Source organism: Anser brachyrhynchus (assembly GCF_964034855.1).
Source record: "Anser brachyrhynchus genome assembly, chromosome: 4".
Lineage (NCBI taxonomy): Eukaryota > Metazoa > Chordata > Aves > Anseriformes > Anatidae > Anser > Anser brachyrhynchus.
The window spans coordinates 46,775,766-46,790,724 of NC_137698.1; the positions used below are offsets into that span (position 1 = coordinate 46,775,766).

Sequence of the window (14,959 nt, forward strand, 5' to 3'; positions counted from 1 at the left end):
GTTCTAGTTTCTCTTCACAGTCATCTAGAAAGAAGTTGCTCACATTTAGTTCTGCCACACATCAGATGAAAATCAGGCCCTTTCATTAATAACTTGTGTCTTTACAACACCTTTTCAGATCCCATCAGATTCTCTCTGTTTTCAGTTATCTCCAGATCCATGCCTGAGTTGGGAAACAGCGCTTAGAGACATCCAGCTTACAATCCTGTCTAGTTGATCAATATCTATTGATAAGCTTAAGCAGATTTGAGGCAGACGAGATGTACCTTTCTGTTACTTCTCAAATACTGTACGGTTCTTTGGAGACTTTATTTATAACAAGCTCAATGCAAGAGGCAGAAGCTACTTGATCATAAAAGAGGAAAGCCGTGCACATTCTGAATAAAGAAATGGCAGGCATAAAGAGTTCAATTCAGTATTCTGAAAGCATGTAGAATTTATTTTTATCAAATGAAAATAATGGGAAAGCTCTCTTTAATGAATTTTGATAGCTCACTTTCTCTGAGGCAAACTCTAAATTCCTAGACAGTAGCTAGAGGTAGAAGACATTAAGACTGTAAATGCCTACACAGATGAAAAAGCAGGCCAAGAGCAGCACTGTGCTTTTATACAAGGAATGAATGCGAAGGCTGAAAGCAACCGCGCGCCAGTCAGCGAAGGAAGCAGACAACAGTTGCACCAACAGAATTATTTTAAAGAGGTTTCATCAGCATAACTCACTTTACCTGTACTGTTTTTAATTGCTGGGTCTGCAAAACAGAAGGCTGGGCGGCAGTATTTATCAGTTGACTTCCTTGCGTCAAAGCTGAGACACCAACAACAGGTTTCACTTCTGACCGGCCTCCGATAACAACTTTGATCTGCTGGCCTTGTACCTTCGAGTCTCCGGCTTGGCCTTGGGACGCAGCCTTCTGTGCCTGCGGGAGCTGGCTGTGGGGCAATGCTAAAACAATGGGTTGGCCAGACTTGCCCAAAGTTGTTACGATGAGCTTTTGCCCGTCTGGTTTAATACTCTGATTGCCTATTTTAAGGTCGGCAGTCTTGTTCAAAAAAATCTGATTGGCTGAGATAGTGACCGGGGTCTGAGCACCAAGTTTATGGAGGCCACTTTGAAAGGCAGGCTTTACTATCGAGTTTCCCTCCGTTTTGGCAGTTGCGGTGTTCACCGCTGCATCGCCTGAGTGATTACTGGGCGCAGTAACCGGTTCTGCGGTGACTGGGGCTGTAGTCGTAGTTGAAGAGTCACCAGTGGAACTTATATTCACTATTTCTTCCAGTTCTGTTTCCATTGGAATAGAATCTCCCATCGGTGATGACACAATAACTGCCTCGATGCCGTCATCTTCCACCAGCGTTATCCCGGTGTCCATTATTTCCTCAGGGAGCAAGCTGTTCACTTCTGCTGAAACCACCTCCATTGTAGCAGTTTTGGCAGTGGTGACTAGAGCAGGTACTGCAAAAAAAAGGAGAAAAAAAAAAAGAGAAGTGAGTGATTTCCAGAAAATAGACATTTTGCAAAGCTTTATGAATGACATCACCAAAAAAAGAAAATGTAGTAGCAGAAATTTTTGACAACTAACCCATTTAGCTGGATTTAATTACACCAAGAATTTATATCAAAGCTCTTCAATATGATCCATTAAAGTCAAATAAAGGTGTCAACTTCCTGTTGTTTACCAATCCACTCTTGGCAATTTTGTATGCCTAGAGAAAGTGTTCCCCCCGAGACACGGTATGTTGTTCACAGAGATTTAAGCTTACTGAGATATAAAGCAGGAGGTAAAAAGCTTTGCAAATCCAATAGACAATGACGACTTTTGTCATACACGTCAACATCTACTAGCAAGGTATCTTGCCTCAGCGACTTGATTCCCAGAGCTGAAGTAATGGGGTTCATCCTTGTCTAAACCCTCATTTCAGAAACATCAGGCAAACAAACAGCTGCCGGGTAAGGGGCTGTATTTACCCCAGAAGCCAGACGCAGGAGCAAGCTAAAGCCCTGCCCTTCCAAGGTGAACGTCCATTCCTCTCTGCTAGCACGGAGAAATGCAACTCAGTTTTTCTTTTTATACTTGCAAGATAACATAGAGCCCCAACTCAAAACGCTTCCTAAAAGCCAAACAATTACTACCCTGTCTGAATGCTAACAGGATTTTTTTGCGTGGATTAATGAGAGGACCAACTCAGATAACAAATCCACAGTTAGTTTCAGAGCCCGAGTCAGTTCCCACTTGAGAAACCTTAAGGACAGTGCTGGGAGCAGCTGCATCCACCGTGGCCACTGAAACCGCATCCCTGCCAGAGGCTGCACACAGCACCTCAATGAAGCTTTTCCTCCATTCGCTGACCCCTCAGCATGCTCGGGCACTGCATGGGTGAGTACACAGCACGGATATACGTACTCCACACACCCTCAAGTGCCCATGATACGCGCACGAGGAGAAGATGCCCACAAATCCAGCTTCCTTCTTCCTAGGAAAAGCTGACTGAGTTCCTTGTGCTTCAGTGACATTCATAAGTCAGGAACCACGCTGCTGAAAATGCAGCCCCACCGCTGTGGTAACAAAGACCGACCCTGTGGCTCGACTTGCGCCTAGGACAGCTGTGTTGTGTCCAACAACTTAAGGCTTGTGCCTTAAGCCGTACCGCTTGGAGCTCATCTGCACAGAAACCCATCACTGCTTCTGCTCTCCGAGAAGGAACCAAGGGCTGGGATCCACAAGTTAGGCTCTTAGGGTCAACTACAATCCAAGTAATGATTGCTTCCATGTTTGAGAAGGAGGGCATCATGTAAATCAGACAGCGGAAAAACCAATTCGATAAAGACAAATTATTTCAAACAATATTGTTTTAAGTAGCATTTCTAAGTGCTATTCCCTAGAAGAAAGGCCATTCTTAGTATATTTTAGCAGTATAAACAGAACACACTGCTTATATGTATTTAAACAGTTATACAGTTCAAAAGGAACTTATTTATATTCTTTATTCTTACCATTTGGTTATGCTACAAACCAGTAGACGGTTGCTAAATACCTCTATCTCTTTGAAAAAAATGAAATGGAAACACAACAGAGTCAGGATTTTAAACAGAACTCTGAGTTCTAACCTCCCGCATATCAAAATGCAGAGGGAAAAGAAATACGTTGCTTCAAGTCAGGCATTAAGACCTGTAAGTTAAAAGAAAAGAAACATTACATGTGGTTGGAATAACAGTTTACAGCCATCAACACTGAAAGATTCTTGAGGTATGAGGTCTTACCGCTTTACAGATGGCTTTCATTACTGTATTTAGGCTCGTGTCATCAAAAACAGCAAGAAAATGAAAACACAAACGTACCTCGCTTGTTTGATTTCTTTGTTTATTAGACAGAACTAAAATAGATGCACAAAATGAAATGACGAAAATCTTGTCCTACCTGCATAAGAAGCTGCTGTCATCAAAAGCCACTTCAACATCCAAGCACATCGTATTTTTAGGTATTTACCCAGGATTTCTCAACCACTCAGCTGTTTACTTTTGCAAATGTTTTTATAGCAAACATACTGTTTCCATTTTTTCAGCTCCTCTACTGAAATGTTTTCCAATAATAAAAGGTCACCAAACTCTTAACATTCTAACGGATCTGAGATCTTCAAGCAAGCACAGAAAATACACTGCTATTTTCACTAGATTTCCAAGTTTCTTTGGCTTCACCAACTACACTTGGAATCACTTGGCCTTGCCAGAGCTGTACCTACACCTCCAAAAAGGACGCATCAGTAAGCATTTAGTTGTTTGTAGCTGACAACCAAACGAAAACCTACACCAAAGAAGTGGGTAAGCATACCATCAGATTGAAGAACTCCCCCAAGACTGTATGGTCAGTTTCACAAACAGATCATTTCAGGCCACAGAACAATGGTCATGCAACAAATTAAAAGCTCTCCTAGAAAGTTATGTAAAGAAGATTGCTTTAATAGAAGACTCTAGCCCAGTACAGCTCAGGACATGAAATTAGCTAAATATGCACCAAAAATAGTAAAGTAAATAAACAGAGAAAAATTAGGGACTAAAGTGCATCATCAGCAAGGTTTGGCAGCAATGACTTCATCGAATTACTTTCTGTCACCTTCTACTGAGACAGCAGACAGCAGTTAGGAGGGCAGCAGGGACCAAAGACCAGCTCAAGTGGCCCACCCCTGCCCATCTGTCTGACGGCACAGACCTACACCTGATATTCAGAGGAAAGAAAATAGAGAACAACTTGAACCTTGCTGTTGCCCGACCTCACACTCCAATACTCCTGAATGCTGTATTTGTTTCTAAAAGGTCTTATTAAAAAAACGATCACCACGTTCCTATCAATATAACTTCATGAAGGTTAAAAGAGATTTCTAAGTAGGAGGATCAACACGTGATGACATCGGCAAAACGCAGAATGGAGATAAGGGTTCTGACAGGTACCTGTGAACTTCGATCTATTTTCTCCTTTTCTTTGCCAGTATGCCAATGCACAATCTTCAGGAAAGTAACCGTGTTAAGTATTGAGTGCTATTATTACACCTTTGTTGTGAAAACATGCAGATCTATCATGTTAAACAGGAAAAAAACACATATCAAAGCAATGGGCAGAGTAAAACAGTGAAAACATGCAGATCTATCATGTTGAACAGGAAAAAAACATCAAAACAATGGGCAGAGTTAAACAGTGGTGTGGAAAGCAGTCAGCAAGAAGGCAGTGTAATGCCCGTGTGCCCCAGTATGCAGGCACAGCTCGTTGCCCCTCCAGCAGCGCCAGCTGGGTAAGAACAGCTGAGCTCCCAGTCTGCACAGCCAGCAGCGAGGGCTCTGCACTGTGAGGAGAACTGTCCAGGGGAAAAATAAATGCTCTGACAGGAAGGCTGAGAGACCAGGATGTCTGGGGTGCAGCTGCAGCAATGCCCTGTGCACAAGCTCTCGCCTGGAAGTGGAAAGTGAAGCCCTAACCCAAAAGCTTCATTAAGGCATCACATCCGACACAGCCCCTGGTGGCAGGGATGGCTCTGGGGTTTCCAGATGTGCTGCCCACGAAGCGAACCAAATGGCAAGCAAGCACCCCTGCCAGGCACAGCGGCCACCTGAAGGTGGAGCAGAGCTGTGTGCTGAGGTGCAGCGCTGTTCGGAGCCAGCAAGTGCAAATACCTTTGGGTTCTTGAGCTATGGACTGCAAAAGCCTTCCAAGAGGAGGAACGATGAAACACCCGAGTGAAGTCCTACCCTGATGAGGTGACCGCCGGTACAATCATCCAAGGGACAAACGGCACGGGGACTTGTACCATCTGTACAACTAACTGCTATAAAACTAGCTTGTGCATCACTCACCACGAGCAGATGCCAATATGACCGTACATTATTGCAAGTTTCTTCCTGAAGGGTGAAAAACAGGATACAGTTTAGAAGGTCCTGAACCAGAAAATAGACTGCTCTGAATCCTTGCAGTGGCAGAGTTACAAGCGTCTCCGCAGCCCCTTGGCACCGCCACGGCTTTTCCAAAGGTCTGTAAAGTTCACAAACGATTGTTACCTTCCTACTGAGGGCTGGCTGATACCAAAGGGGTAACATTTTGAGTGCTTGGCCTCTGCAAAGGAATGTGGCAACACCAACGCTTCTCTGCCAAATAGAGGTGCAACGGGGGAACTGTCTGCAGGCTGCACCTCATATTTCAGGATTTTACAACTCCAAACCCTCGCAATATTTGTATAAAGTTACAATATTAAAATCAGTATATTCCTAGTATGCTGATCTATTAAGAGTTAAAAGAAATAATAATCTATTTCTACATCCACTTAATCGAACAGAGGCAAGAGCAGGAGGAAGCAGTGGAAATACAGAATGAATCCTTGATGATTACGGTTCACAATTTTTAAGTTATTCACTTGGGAAATGTGAGATACTTCCAGCCACATGCAATTAAAATTTAGGTGCTTAAACGCTTCTCAATTTTTCAGCTTTGGCTCACGCACACTTTTCAATAGCAGCAATCTCAAAATTCCACAAGGCTGCCGAGCTGAATGTATTTTTTTTGCCTTAATACCTAGAGATTAAGCAGTGTAAAATTACTCGGCATTGACTAGTTGGATGCTGCCACAAAAAAAAGAGATCCAAGTACCCCTCAGTGGAAAAATGCAGAAGCCATTCCTCCACCTGCTCCCACTCCCCTTCCTCAACTTCCAGCACGTGGCACGGAGGCAGAAAACAAGCATCGTGCACTTCAACTGTGGAAGTAAGCTTTCCATGCTGCGGTCACTGACATATAAAAAGAGTGACAGGGACAGATAAAGAACAGCAAGCCAAAAAGCACACCAAGGAACAGAAACTGTTCTGCACAGACTTGCTTAAAAAAGAGCACAAAAACGCAATCAACAACACAAATCTCTTTGCTTGAAGTTGAGTAAAATTCATCTTCTATTCGCCTTGAAACAGGAGTGTTTTATCAAGACAGATGAAATACACTGCCTTTACTAGAAAGCCTTGATCTGACGGTACCCACAGCTTCAGAAGCGACACACGCAACGTGACCACCCCCCCTTTCCTTCTCCACAACCGCTCCGATGCAAACAGGCTGATGGGCTCAGCTGTCCTGCGACCTGTAGCTGTTTTCTCCACATCAGACTGAGTTCTCCCACACAAGGCATCACAGTGAGCTACCGCAGAAATTAGATTACACACACACGGAGCACAAAAGCAATTTTCACAACAAAACTAACAAAGACCTTCGACATAGTACATGACCAAAAATCCCCATGAGTCAGAAACCCTTTCATGTGAAACAGAAGCTAGAAAGAAAGGGGAAAAAGCCACAGCCAAGTTTTTGATGAAAACAGTATGTCACATACGTTGTCAGCGCCTGACTTACATTACATGTACACATGTGCTTTCTAAAAGACCATCACTTCAAAACCCTCAGGTATCTCACCTGGATTGGACAGCCCCTTTTCACCACAAGAAGAAAGCATCGTATGGCCCAAATGCTCCTTCAGTTATGAAACCAGACGAGCAAAGAAGAAGGCACTAGCCGTGGCTGATTACAAAGAGGTATTACGCAGCACTACTGAAAAAGCCATGCCAGACTCTTCTCTCCTGAGTTAATCCTAACCAGAAAACCCAGCCACTTACAGGTTACGCTACTTTCCTAGGCATGGCCCACACACTAGTCACACATCCATTAAGAAGGTGGCCGAAATCTAGGCCGTTTTACTAACGCTAGTCTGCATCTCGTGCCCAATCTGCATTTCCAACTTGCATACACAAATAGTTTGTTCCCCTCGGTCCACACTTTCAGTGTTGGCTGTTGGTGGCTCACTGCAAGTGTAAGACATGCACTCCTGCCTGGTTCTGAGGACGATCGTGGACCAGCTGATGAGAAAGCCGCTCCACAAGAAGGGCTCAGTGCCCGTAAGGGGCTCACCCTCGCTGTGGCTACAGCAAGTCCGGGGCACGCTCGGGAGCAAAGCCGTTCCTGATATGTGAACCCTGCGAACACAACAGGGCCCCATGTTGCAGAACAACACTGATACGTGCTTATTTGACAGCTGAGTGGCATGTCCATGTTAAGAAGGCTCAAACAGAGAATGAAATAATTAGGACAGCTCTTCATGCTCCCATTACCAACAAACAGAAGTGTGCATGGGATCGACCACTGAAGTAGGTTCTGTATGGATCTGTATGCCCTCCTTTCCTCTTAGAAGGGAACCACTGGGTAGGTTGCTTCAGCATGATAAGGCTCAACCCTGCCTGTTTAGCCAGCTGCTTACTGCAACCCTGGAGGAAAGAACGGGGCACTTCTAACATTTATTGCAGCACAACACTTCAAAGCGGTTCAGTTTGCTTTCTGTAATGGGAAACAACATTCTACTTCCAAGTAGAGCTTCAATGCAAACTAAAAATAAAATGGAAACCAAAAATCAGAACACTTCCCTTCACCCTTCCCTTGGCTTGCACAGCATAGCCCTCGTTTTCATGACACACAACAGCACCAATTCAGAGAAACAGAACTTCACAGGTGTTCTTATGATCACTAAATACGCTCCAAAGGTGTTGCTGCATGAACAGTCTGAGTTTCCTGTCTGTAGAATCTGGGTCTGTACATTTAACGAAGCATTTCTAACCTTAGGTTCCATGCAAACTTTGTGGTGAGACCAAAAGAAATACCCTGAAACTAACATGAACATACTTGAGTTTTGTGAATATTTAGGAGTCCGAAAGTAAAGCATGAACAATCTGACGTCAAAATGACTATGTCCATAGTGAACTTAGCTTGACCGGAAAACTACCAGAGAAGTGAAATCTATAGGCCCCAGAAACGCAGATTTGAGAAAAGTGCTTCTTCTCAGTCTGTTAAATATAGTTGGAAATTGGTCTTGCTTTCCAAGTTCAGACTACGGCAGAATTCAGACCCCACAGTGCTATCGCCCCAAACACGCAGCAAAACGAGGAGCGTGGAAGCTGCCGTTTAAGGCTTGATAGCGAGTTCCCCACAGACTCATAAGAGGTGTTATCACGCTGAGCACCTTTGCAGGGCAGACCTGCTGCCAACAGTTCCTGCACGAGTTCATGTTAGCACTTTACGTATGTGCAAAGGTTCATCACAACAGCACTGGAAACCACCAACTTTACTGAGGCTTTGCGAACGGGGAAGAGTGACGATGAGGCAGTACATCACACGGGTACTTGAGCACCTTTGCCCAGTCAGAAGGCTAAGTACGCTACACTGTTTATTCTAACGCAAATTAAACCACGCGTAACGCTGATTTCACTTCCAGAAATACTCTACAACACAGCACAATGAAGCATTTTGTACTGAAAACTTTATTCCTTACGTGTCCTATGCAATCATTTGAGTCTTTTCTGGCAATAATTTGCCCCAAACCCACACACCTACCTGCAGATCTCAGCAGCTGCCACAGGACTAAGCATGACAACTTCACAAGTACAGAAGTGTACTCGCTCACAGGACTGAGCTGAAGATAAATAGCTTGCCTGCAGGCAAACCATGACTAGGTCTTGGTGCCAAAAACACCGTTACCCCTCCCTCCCACTTCAATCTCTAGATAAAAGACCTCCAAATTGCTTTTGAAAGAAACTTATTTGAATAACCAGGATTGTACAGTATCTGACTGGCTTTTGTGCCAGTCTTAATCACATTAAGATTTTGAGACAAAATACCAATCCAATAGGTGAAATGAGAATTTTAGCAAAATCTTGGTTTCTTTTCCACTTCCAATGCAAGCTTCTCACACTCCTGAAGATGGCATCACAAAAGGTCCCAGAGCTTCTATACATATAACACAAACACCAACTGCTAAGTTTTCTCAAGTATCCGTATGAAACCCATGTAGTAGAGAAGCTTTTGCAAGCCGCTGGTTCCTACTTTTGCAGTCGGAGATGAGCACTGTCACGCGGGGCAAGACACAGAGCTGGCTGTGCACAAGGAGCCCGCTGCGGCAGGTTGTGTGCCGTGACTCAGCACTGCACCAACAAACCGTCCCACGGGGTGGCCTTGCCGTGCTGCGCCACCGTCCGTGATAAAGATGCCCGAGGTGCCCAGAAGAAGCCGGCACCCTGCGATGTCCCGCCAGAGCCCAGCGCAGGTTGGGCTCCGCAACAGCTCTGCCTCAAACCAAGGTCCACAACGCCAATGCCTGGCTGCAACAGCAGACTGTAAGTGACGGCAAGACGAGATTGTGTGTAGTCACACAGCTCTTATTTTTTGCCAGTTGTTCCAACAGACAAGGTAAAAATTCCCCTGTAGCCTCCCTCCTTTCCATTTTCTGCTTCTCCCCAGTAGAGCCCATACCTCATATACAACAGGTAATTTTTTCTTCACAGGCAACTCGAGTAATAACCTTTCCTCCCTCCTGTAGATGTTAAACCGACTACAGCCTCCTTAGTGCCAGCGCTGCAGGCAGTTCGCAGCACCAGCACCAACCCATTCTGTGTAGGAGACAAAAAACCCAAAATGCTGCTACTTTGTTTAAAGTTCTGGACATTACCCCAGCAAACAGAACAACCTTAGTTCAAGAAAAGCTGGAATTAACAGTATAAAAATCCAAGGCTTGTAGTTCCCACAGATTGCCGCCTTCTGGCTAGTGCCAGGGACACGGAATAGCAGCCCATGCAACACAGAAACAAGCCACAGGTCAGGAGGAGGCGACAAGGTCACTTGCTGGTGTAAGGTGCTTTCAAGAGCAAAAAAATCTTAGAGAAACCATTTTATCAGGTCATTTTATACAACAAAGCAAGACAAAGAACATGCGAACTCACTTCCTTAGATGCAAGAATACAGCAAATCTTTTTGCCCACTAAGTACAGCACACATCAACTGTTCCAGGTCACCAAAACTCACAAAGTTCAATGGTGCAAAAAGAGGGAAAACGCACTTCTAAACAGACTCTTGACAGTCAAAATCTTTCCTCTCATTTGCCAGCAAAGCTTTCAGGGAAGCATATGTATAGCCAAGATTTGGCCGGTACTATATCATCACATTTAAGACCATGACTGCGTGTAGGCAATCTCAGGGTACTACACAATTTGCCCAATTATTTGCAACCCCTCTATTCTGCCACTGCTTCAACAACGGGCAAAGGAGCCTCATTCATTTTATGCATTCCCCGTTTCCTTACTCCCTTTTCTGCTTCATGTTTTGTCTTCAAAATTGCAGGGTTTGTTTTGTTGTAAAGCAGAGAACTACAAAATCACCCAGCACTGCATTTTTATTTTTTTTTTCAACAGAGGGTCTTTTGTTTCAGCTTACTGGACTGGAGATGGCCTTAAAAATACGTGTCTCAAAAACAGCATTCCTAAGAAAGCTAAAATTAACAAAGATAAGAGAAAAAATTACTAATCTAAGCCTGCAAACTCAGTATGTTTGTATATGTAACAACAAAGTGAAAACAAATCGTGATGACATGGTAAAAAAAAAAAAAGTACCCATGTGGAACAGATAAAATAATGTCCATTCTCTTTGCCATTGTCTACAGAAGACAAGATAGAGGGAATTGGTCTGCATCCTTCCCAGAGGAACACAGTTCTAGATTTATCAAATACCATGCCAATGCAAATTATTGTACAAAAAAACCACCTTGCTCCTTACCAAATGCTTATTACATAATGCGGGTAAGTAGCAGTTTTTTTTTCATCAGCTGCAAGGAACACCAAGAAAAAAAAAAATCAGGTGTTATATCTAAGGAGACATTTCATGTTCTTCGCCATAAATTCATCCGGCTATAGGCACAAAATTCAAAATAAAGGTTCCCAAGGCAACCGTAATTCACTCGAGGCGCAGCAGCCCCTTCCCAGACTGCATGGTCTGCTGCGCACCACACCTGCCACGGTGCCCTGTGCAGTCCCACTGCGGACAAGGTGTGCCTCGCGGCAACTTGTACACCTTGGAAGTCACCCACCTCGGGCCCACGGCATGCGACAGCTTTACACTGCACACTTCAACTATGCTGGTTCATTCATTTTTAATGGGGGGAAAGATTAGGCTCACATCCCTCTCAAGAGGTGCTAGCCATTTTCTTAAGAAGGGCTTGAGGAAAAAATTGAATCCACTTGCCCACTCAGCAATCACGAGGAGATCCTTCTTCCCTTGGCAAGTTGTGGGTCATGTCGGCTTCCATTATGATTTCAAAAGGAACACCAGTAGCAAAAAAAACCCTTATTTGTCAACAAACTGGCAATTGTCTACTAAGCACCTGCTCCTATTTCTCTTACATTAATAACGCAAAACATCAGAGGAATATCTTTTCATGGTTATTTCAAATATCATCTTTTGCAAATTTGATCACTGTGTGGCATGTCACCGTCAGCATTACTTGGTTATATTCCCAGTCCCCACACCGTCACTACTACTCAAGCTCTCCTGTCCTCCTTTGGCATCTGCCCATCCATTTCCCTCCCAACACGCTCCCCCGTAGCTGCAGGGACGGAACAGATCAAGGAACGGAGCTGGGTTAGATCCAGCCTTCCAAACCCAACCCGAGGCTGTCGCAGCCCTCCTTTCTCCAACTGCTGATGCTGGGGTCCAACAGGCCTCTGGCAAAGCCGTTGCCACATGCTAACCCAGCAGGACCCCACTCCCCTGAGCCACGAACGGATACGGCCAGGTCAGTGTATGGGACAGGTCAGCTCAGAAGCTGTGAGTGCCAGAGGCACAGCAAGAAACTTCGCCCAAGCACGTGACCCAGCTGGACTGGGGTCCCAGGGAAGCCCAGCGATCTCCCTTCCTCCCTGCCCCTCGCAGCTTGGCATTGATACTCCCTGCACAGCTTGTGCTTGGAGACGGGGATGCTTCAGCTCGGCGCCACCTTGCAGCAAAAAAGTCAGTTCCAAGCAAGCAAGAGCAGCAGGAGAGGGCAGCGCAACCAAGTCCTTCCGTGGTGGCAGGCCGTACAGTGACAGGCTGCCTGTCCCACATTTGCTCCAGCTTCCAACCAAGCCCGGGTCGGGATTCATGCAGATCACTCTTTTGGCGCGTGGTCTACGTGTAGCTGCCTAAATGCTTATGCGGCATAAGAGAAAGGGAAAGCATGCAAGAGGAATGAACCGACAGGGAGAAGCTGAGCCATCAGCAGCAAGTAGTGCTGTGAACATGCATAGGCATGTGTTCCAAGCCTCCTAAAGAAATGGGAGAGTAATATATAGAAAAAAAAAGGTAAAACAAATGCAAAACTATGAAAGCTGGCAGGAAATCTCTGCCCAGACACTGCAATATTTACAATTAACTATGTTTTCTAACAGAAAGCTTTTACTGCTTTGCAGATTTGGTCTCTTGTTTCATTTAAGAGAAATAAAAGTGAGAGGGGGGTGAAAAGAGCAGATTAAATTATATAGGCAGTCATGAGACCACTGGGATTTTTTTTGGTAAAACTAATATTGAAACAAGAGAACCCAGGAAAACCAGAAGATGACTTATCCCAAGAACATCAGATTCATCTAAAGAGGCTTGTAAAACCTTCTTCAGAAAGGCTTCATGTGTCCATTAGCACACTGCAGTTACCTCAAGGAAGAACAGAAACAAGCAGGGGATAAACAGACAGGGGGGCTGTGTATGTACCTGGAACTCGTAGTACAGATGACCCAGAAGTAGGGATGGAGCTCTGACCAGAGCGGGAACGTCTTTGAGAGCAGAAGTACAGCTTGCAAAGGGCAGTGACACACATGGAGGAGCTCAGGAGCTGCCAGTCTGTACCTGGGTCTGGAACATCAGAAATGTGGACCTGTCGTGCTGCATAGCTACGTGTCTCACTGCCAATCGAGGGGTTATTCTGGATGTCTTCTTTTTTCCCATGTAAGACAAATGTTTCTGTTTTCTAACACTATAAAGCTAGCCAGCCCGGTTGTAGGCTGTCCTGGGAACCCCATGCTGCTTTGCAGGTTTTCTAAGTGGCAGAGTAATCCAAGCTACTAAAGAGTAAGGCCTGCTAAAACACAAGCCCTAGAAGCAAACCTTTTAGACCTTTTTCTACTTCTCTCTGGGAGGTCCTGCAGCTAAGAAGAAAAAAAACCCAGGAGATTCTCTCCTGGGCATTTGTAATGAACTCCACCACTGCAATACACAGATTCTTTAGGACATTAGAAAGCATTTTTAAGCACATCTGAAGTAGGAAAGGACCACCTCTATATTATAGGAAGGGAACAGAGCACAAACAGAAGCGAGTGACATAAAAAAAACACAGTTTGTTGCAGAAGCAGAGCTCAACAACCCTCTGTAGTGTGCCTTGCTACGTCTCCCATAAAATATTTTTGAAACAAGCATAAAGGAAATGAAACCAAGGGGCTTAGACTGAGCGCTTTCCAAAATCTAAAAGAAGGTGATAGCTGTACACGTGAGGTGTCAGCATCTCTGAGGCCGGAATCCTCCAGCACTGTCCATCGCCACACTTCCAGCTGACCTGTGGTTAGCAGATCCTCAACCCGAAACCAGGGATTGCTTTTTCTGAGAAACCAAGCTGAACCGCTCAGTGTTCAATAACAGGCTGTCAGGGCTTGAACGCGCACACAAGTGTAAGCAAAACAAACAACACTAGATAGTTCTTGATACGTAATCTCAACAATTAGCCTTGCATAACCAACTTCTGAAACCGATAGCACTACAGGAAGCACGAAGGACGTTTTTAAGCCATGAAGCTGCCGGGGCTGCCCTCTCCAGCAGTGTCCCCGGCAGCCCTGAGGAGCGCTTCGCCCACAGCACAGCGCCGGCTCCCATCTCCGCTCCGTCGCCCAACGCACATCCGCACGGGGCACGCACTCAGCAGCTTCTCCTTGCCGGGGCGCGCACGCAGCGGGTGTTTTGGGGAAGGACAGGCTGCTGCGTTTTGTTGGGGGGGGGGGGGGGGGGTCCCTCCACGGAAGATCCCTGCCACGGAGGAGGCACTGGAGCTAGCAGCCGCCTGGGGCTGCCCCCGCTGTGCCCCCAAAGCAGGGTGAGGGGACAGCCCGAGGCACCGCGTTTTTACCACCCCCAGCCCGATGTTGTGCTGCTCCTCGCCCCCTAGAGACCACCCCCGGCCCCCCCGGAGTCCGCCCCCGGCCCTTCAGCGCCTCGGCCCCCCTCAGACAAAGGCCGGGCCCCGGGAGGCACCGGGCGGGCACCGGCTCCTCCCCGCCGGCCCGGCCGGGGCCCTGCAGCCTCCCGGGGCCGCCTGAGGAGCCGCGACCCACCGCCGCGAGCCCCTAACGGCCACCGACGGCCGGCTCCCCCCCCCCCCCGGCCCGGGGCCTCACCTCGGCGGCGCGGGGGTGGCCGGGAGCCGCCGGCCCCGTTTCGAAAGCTCCGCCATTTTCCGCCCGGCCCCGCCGCACCTGCCCCGGCCCCGGGGGGGGCCTCCCCCTCCCCGCAGCCCCTCACGGAGCGCCCCGCACCGGCGGAGGGGCCCCCGGGGGCCGAGCCTGCGCCCTGCCGCCGGCTGTCAGCGCTCCGCCGCCACAGGGCTCTGC

The 14,959-nt window shown here is 46.5% G+C and overlaps 1 protein-coding gene across 8 annotated transcripts in view; it reads right to left on the minus strand.

Moving 5' to 3' along the window:
• Positions 1-14,959, minus strand: part of LIN54 (lin-54 DREAM MuvB core complex component) — a 37,686-nt gene that overhangs the window by 22,573 nt on the left and 154 nt on the right. Inside the window, exons 1-2 of one of the 8 annotated variants that reach the window (XM_080591958.1) lie at positions 14,747-14,932; positions 726-1,453 (exon numbers count right to left, since the gene is read on the minus strand). In XM_080591958.1, the coding sequence (XP_080448084.1) occupies positions 726-1,418 (693 nt within the window). In that variant the 5' untranslated portion in view covers positions 1,419-1,453; positions 14,747-14,932. Of the gene's footprint in view, positions 1-725; positions 1,454-13,076; positions 14,638-14,746; positions 14,933-14,959 lie in introns of those variants that run through there. The other 7 variants (XM_080591959.1, XM_080591954.1, XM_080591952.1 and 4 more) reach the window with 7 other exon arrangements.